The sequence below is a fragment of the Gobius niger genome (assembly GCF_951799975.1).
Source record: "Gobius niger genome assembly, chromosome: 21".
NCBI lineage: Eukaryota > Metazoa > Chordata > Actinopteri > Gobiiformes > Gobiidae > Gobius > Gobius niger.
The window spans coordinates 22,653,562-22,660,599 of NC_136872.1; the positions used below are offsets into that span (position 1 = coordinate 22,653,562).

The following is a 7,038-nucleotide window of genomic DNA, read 5'->3' on the forward strand; positions in this document are numbered from 1 at the left end:
ATAATATCAATTAATTACCACATATCATTATTATAAATGAGTAATGTCAAAACTGTGCAAAAACTACGCCATAAGCGCCTGACTGGAGCTCACAGCTGTTTGGCCAGTGAAACGGCTAATTTCAAAGCTAAGACCTACAAAACATATTTTAACAAATCTTTTTCCTTGCGTTGTTGCCACTTATTTATTTTTTTTGTTATAATCTGTTTTTGTCCCCACAAAGTCCTTGGTAGTCATTGTATATAAGATACCACTATTTCATATTTAATTTCATTTAATTGTTTTTTCCTCACATTTTCTGCCCATTTGCACACCCTGAGATCAATAAAGGCTTATCTTATCTTATATAGATTCTTTTTTCTCTTTTTATTTGTTTGTCTGTTTGTGTGTTTATTTATTTAAAATGAGTTGCCTATTTTAAAAAAATATATATTCTATTGTTTTTCAATTAATTTTATTTTTATTTCATGTTTTTATTTTATTTTTCTCAGTGAATTTCTACCGTCACTGATTGGTCTCTGATTGGTCCACCGCTGCCACATCTCCCTTTCTGATTGGCCGAAACTCCAGCGTGCTTCCGGTCCAATGCGGAAGTGCAGCTGTCGAGGATTTTGCATTGCATCGGCGATAGGAGGATGTGAAACCGACGCCAGAGCAGCCTCGCACCGCTTTTTAACGCCATGAAATGACAACAGCTGCACGATTACATGTAAAGTAGACCTAGAAGTAGCTTGAATTATGATTTTAGTTGACTGTTTTGCTGTTCTCGCGCTATTTCTCGCGCTGGGAGATGCTGCTGCGAAGAAGAAGAAGGATGGAGGGGATGACGAGTGGGTGCATCTGCCGAACAAGTGCGAAGGTAAACGGGCATCTTGTGTCGTTTTGTTCGAGAAAAATTACATATATCGCAAATGTATCCATAGATTATTGTTAAAAGTACGTTTGGAGTAATATAAATGTGATTTTCGCTGCTCCAGAGAGAAAAATGTTAACAAAATGCTCTGTTTACATTGTGCCAAGCTGCAGCTGAGTGTCATATTTCACGTAATGGCATCATGTAGTATTACCGGGGTCTTATTATATAAACAAACTACTAAACCTGCAGTTCAGATCTCATCCAACATGTTCTCAAATGCGTGCGATTAGTTCAGCAGTTCAAATGTCAGCCTTTACTGAAATGTTGATGCTCCTGGACATTGTCGAAGTAAAACAAAATACTAAATCAATACTAAAGGGAATTACTTTTGGAAAATCATGACAAACTGTACTTTTTTTGAGCTCCGATGTAGGTTTATTTTCGGCTGTGTTTGCAAAAAAATGTCAATCTGTCAGATGGAAGAACATTTTGACATCGCGCACTGGGGGTGGGAGCCTCCGGTGGCCTCATGATTCGATACGATACGCGGCTCACGATTCGACGATACTTCGATAGTTGATTTATTGCACACAAAAAATCAACACATCCCAATTTTTTTCAACATGCCATTTTTAACCTGACGTGCAACTTTAACATACTACATATTATTCATCACACACATTTGTTTCCATTTACTTTGTCTACTACTTTTTCTGAAATAAATAAGTGAGTAACTGAACCATGACTCCAGCAGGGGTGGGTCTAGAGGGGTTGCACAAAGGTCTTGCCCCCCGAGCTGCCGCCCCATTAGTGTCATGTCTCACATATGCTCTAGACCAGGGGTGTCCATAGTGCGGCCCGGGGGCCAAATGCGGCCCTCAGACCAATTTTTGGTGGCCCTCTGCCTTCTTGCTGAATCGGGACACATCATCAGAGATAGTCCTTTTTATTTGAAATGTAATAATTCTACACAATTCTAACCAAACAACTAACCTTTTACTGTGAGACAGAGCTGGGGCGCAATTTAAACCTCTGCTAGTGAAAGGTTTTGCGGCACTAACCTCCGATCTATGGCCCTTCACCCTGTGTACGCTTCACTATGCGGCCCCCCATGAAAAAAGTTTGGACACCCCTGCTCTAGACGCTACTTGGGTGCTAACAGAGGCTCACTCTCAGTTAGCACTTTTTTGGCAGGACAAAGAATTATAACTTTATAGCTAAATAAGGAGCTCGGTGCCAACTCCTGTGGCTCCCAAAATGATAATGATGATTATTATTATTTAATAATCTAAATTCTACCTGAGTTAGAATCCCCCTACTTATATTATAGACAATGCTACCATCTGTATATAATTTAAATGATATAGAATTGCGATCAAGAAAAAACAGCATGCTCCCCATATAAACATTCAACATTGTAAAATGTGTTGCCACCCCAGAAGTGATCCCTGACCCTGCTTGTCACCCTCTAGATCCGCCCCTGCTCACTGGGTCTATTGATCTGTCAGTGACATCACTTCATTTACATTTAAATAAATACAAAACCACAGTTCTATTTCAAAAAGAATAAATCAACTCCAAATAAATCTGATTTACAATTATATAAACTCTCATAAATCATTAAAAGTAATGTATATATATTGTGTGACAGTGTTTGCTCAAAGTGCTTAAAGTTGTGGTGCTGCCCTCTACTGGTCTGACTGAATTATTGACCATTGTTGGCCTCTATTGACTGTGAGCCCCTGCGACCTCATTAATATCCATTACATCATCAAAAGTATCGATATCGGAATAAAAAGTCATATCGTCCCGCAAAATATCGCGATATGTCGGAAAAATCTATATATTGTCTACACTCCTGTTGCGTACAGCGCCACCTATTGAAACAATGTTCATTTGGCGATATCTGTGTAGCTTAATATTTATATACCACACAGTCGGTACAGGGATGCTGGTTCTTTCCTCCATTGGAGAAAGTGACTCCATTTTGCAGTCTGAAAACAGGCAGATGTTTGATAGAAGAAAGACTCTTGACGTGATAGATCTATTTCTAGTTTATCTCCGGTCATGTGAGCCGGTCTGATTGTTCTTCTGTCTTTTGTTGCAGTCTGTAAGTTCGTGAGCATCGAGATGAAGTCGGCCTTCGATGAAACGGGGAAGACAAAGGAGGTGATTGACAGCAACTACCGCTTCATCGACGGGAAAGGCAGCGCCCCGATCAAATACGTCAAATCGTGAGTGTTCAGTGCGGATGAAAATAGGACTCGTGTGGAGTTATGAAAGGACGATAAATGTTCAGCGTCAGGGCTTTTTGAAGAGAGAAACAGGGAAACGACTTAAACCTGATTCTTTATTTTGTTCTGTTTACAAACAATGCATTTCTTACATTCGACTTCTTCACAGGGATGAGTTTAGAAGCACATTTCTCAACTTTAAAGAAACAAAACATAGCTTTACGAACACGTTACTGCTAAAAACAACAGAGAAGAAGAAGAAGAAGATCTTTATTTATATAGCGCCTTTCACAGACATGGTCACAAAGCGCTTTACATGAGACAATTGTACATTCAGAGTTAGCGACAGGTGAATTTAACCAGTGTGATGAAGCTAAATCATTATGTAAGACTTTGCCTCTAATTAGAAAGAGGATTAGGCAGAATTTAGTTTTGGGAAAGTAATGTTGAGTTAATGGCAGATGTGATCCTCACACTCTTTTACAGATCAGGGGTGTGACGTCATAATTACTGGGGAGGCATTCGTTAACCAATCATTAATTCAACAACAAAAATGCAAAAATATCATGTTTATTTAACCTCTTACTGAACTGAGCTCATTTTCTCCAGTTCAGCTTTACCAAAATCTAATCAAATCTCGACTGAGGGCAACAGTATAATGCAAAACTCTCTCGCTCTCATTAACACGTTTGACAAAGCAGAGCAGCTTCCCATGGAAAGATCGAAACAGTTGAGATTTTAACATTTCTCTGAGTTTTTAAATGGTCGAAATCGGTCCAAGGACGACTGAGAAACATCCTGTTAAAGTCTGCAATCCAGAACCAGGCTGTTTAAATGCACACGCCATAAAAAGAGATCGAGAACACGCGTGTTTCAGAACATGTCAACAATGTTGTCGTTGAAAATTGACTTGAAACAAATATATTTAGGTATTTGGCTCTTCACAAAACGTTAGTGTCCGTCCAGAGTGACAGGAGTTAATCAGAAAGGAGAGTGTTTCATAAATCATGCAATATCTCCATTTCTAGAAAAAAAGAGATTTGATCAAAACTAGCCTCAATTTAGCTTATATTTCCCAGGAACCGGGGTACGTAGAATTTAACTGTTTTCACCTATGGAGAACTTAGAGTCTCACCTTTCAAACGAGCCATAGTCTGTGTCCATAGCCATAACATAGAATATGCTGTGGTGCTACAAGTATCATGAAAATTGGTCTGGAGTGTTGGCACTAATGGGCCTCAATGCGTTAAGACTCTGCGTCGCAAAAGGAATATTCAAAAAGCGGTCATTAAAGTAACATTACCGGCGTCTCTGCTCATTACTCTGTTTATTATACTGACATACTACTGTACGGACAATACTGTGAATACTAGTGTGATTGAGCGTGTCTATATAAAGCATAAAGAGGAAGTGAGGCAGAGGAAGTTCTGCTGCTGCTGATATTGATAGTCAACACTGTTGTTATTGCTGCTGGCGTTTTTCAGCCTCAATCTGATGAAACCTGTAACGTGTGTCGTCCTCAGAGACCTGCGTTTCATTGAGGTGATAGAAAACGTCTGTCAGAGGCTTCTGGAATACAACCTGCACAAGGAGAGGACCGGCTCCAACCGCTTCGCCAAAGTAACCCTCCCGAACTGCAGTAACATCCACCATCTCCTGCTTCTCCTCCCGTTTGTAATGACTTTGCTCCTCGTGTCCAGGGCATGTCGGAAACCTTCTCCACGCTGCACGGCCTGGTGAACAAAGGCGTGAACGTGGTGATGGACATTCCTTTTGAGCTTTGGAACGAGACCTCGGCTGAAGTGTCCGACCTGAAAAAGCAGGTACTTTTTTAATGGCTGCTCTGGAGTTTTCCTCGTGGTATTTGTGGATCAGTAAAGTTTTGTTGTTTCTCCTCAGTGTGACGTGTTGGTGGAGCAGTACGAGGATGTGATCGAGGACTGGTACAAAGGAGACCAGACCGAAGACCTCACCAAGTTTCTGTGCGAGAAGCACGTCTTAAAGGGACGGGACACGGGTAAAACACTCGAGCTGTAACTGGGAGCAACATCCGGAGTCAGAGAAACCGGAGCTTAAAATAAAGTTCTGATCAAAAGTTTAACACCAGTTGGAAAATAGTAAAGAAAAATTGCATGCAAACTTGCAAGGTTCCAAGAAGAACTTCAATATGCAACAAGAAGAAATGGGAATGAGACAAAAAAATGTGGTCAAGCTTTTGCTTTCGACAGTTAAACTGAAATAGTGTTTTTGCAGGTGATCAAAGGTTTAGGACCACAGGCCTTTAAACGGCCAAATCTGTATCTGTCCTTCAGGGCTGCTGACATTTTTTGGAGTCTTCCACGCAACTTTTTTCTTCCATAACCCTCAGGATCTTCTAAGACATTCAAAATGACTGTTTAAGTGCTGTGAGAGGTTCTGCTTGTGCAGCTCATAGAGCTGGGAAAAAGTCTTTGATTTAAAAATCGAGTTGGCAGGTCAAATCAGTTCACATTTTCAAACTTTCTTCCCTCTGAGAAGAAGCTCCTGTTGTACAAATGTGCCCAGAAGAGCAGAGCCCACTGAGGCTGCACGTTTTCAAGTTTTTCATTAACCGTTAACCTTCCACACAGAGCTCCCACGCTGTGCTGTTTTTGGCTTGTGGCTTCATATTGAAAACTAACTAGCCATGCGCTATGACCAAATGTCCGGGACGCTCTGGCGGTCTCTGGTGGTGCAAAAATGTATTACAAGTATTTTCAATGGCACTGCAAATTATAGAGTTAACCGAGCAAAATGCTTTTACTCGGTTACGCAATTTTCATTGGTTAATCTGTTCACCGTGTACACCTCTACTGAATCCACATTTTTGCACAGATTTGGCCTTTTAAAGCACGTGGCCCTTAATGTTTGATCAGCTGCAAAACAGTTTTAAGTCGATTTCTTTTTGTTCCATATTGAAGTTCTACTTGGAATCTCGTTACGATCCAACCATCCAAAATGTGATGTTTGTTTGGCGACATTTTACAAATGGACTTAAACTTTTAAACAGGACTGTATTATAAAAACAATAATACAAACAAAAGAAAATTAAAAAAAATACAGAGAAGAGGGAACATTCTCTTTGAATTGTCTGAAGAAACAGATACTTCTAAATAAACTCCTTTTCAGACGTGAAGTAGAAGAAGGGCCCTGACCCTCTCAGTGACGTAGATGTTGCTCCCGTCGATATAAACATAAGATTATGACTGCATGAATAAACCAACTCTTGGTTCCACCGGCGCAGAGTGTCTGCAGGAGAACTGGTCGGCCAAGAAAAAGGGCGACCAGGCCGCCATCGCCGAGGACAAGAAACACAAAAACACCAAGAAGAAGAAGACGGCGGGGAGCAAAGATGGCGACGCCGAGAAAGCCAAGAAAAAGGACAAGAAAGTGAAGAAGAAGAAAAAGAAGTCCAAAGCTCCAGCACAGGACGAGGCCGAGGAGATCCAGCCGCAGGTGCCTCTGAGCGGGCACAAGACCGAGCTGTGAGCCCCTGGTCCCGAGGAGGGCGGGGCACGCTGCGGAAAACAGGTTTCTGCTGTTTAAAACCACTTGGATTCAGGGTTTTTATCGTGACTTCTGTTTAAAGGAGGCTGAGACTGTCTGCTGTCTGATATCTGAGAAACTAAGGCTGTTACAAAACTTTTTCTTTTTTGGTTTATACCGGTCCCATGTCATTCAGGCCAAGCTTAATTAATGCACTGGTAAAAGATCGTTGTGTCGCGGCCGCCATCTTCACTGTTTTGGTTACAGGAGGAGCACAGGCTGATGGGAAATCCTAGCGCGGAAGATGACCAACCGTTAAGTCCCGCCTCCCTTGCTGTGATTGGCTCGTCTTGGTTTTGCTAGAATCAGCGAGATTCAAATCGCACAATTCCAGACTGTGTCCACATGTATCTCTGAACATGGACGATCAGTCCTGCTCGGGCC

At 41.3% G+C, this 7,038-nt stretch overlaps 1 protein-coding gene across 1 annotated transcript; it reads left to right on the plus strand.

The window, feature by feature from the left end:
- Positions 1-578: 578 nt before the first annotated feature.
- cnpy3 (canopy FGF signaling regulator 3) lies at positions 579-6,622 on the plus strand. The gene is made up of 6 exons (XM_079579972.1): positions 579-859; positions 2,964-3,090; positions 4,614-4,710; positions 4,791-4,913; positions 4,990-5,107; positions 6,353-6,622. Exons 1-6 carry the CDS (start codon positions 739-741, stop codon positions 6,595-6,597), a joined length of 831 nt encoding a protein of 276 aa, XP_079436098.1. The 5' UTR covers positions 579-738; the 3' UTR covers positions 6,598-6,622.
- Positions 6,623-7,038: the final 416 nt, after the last annotated feature.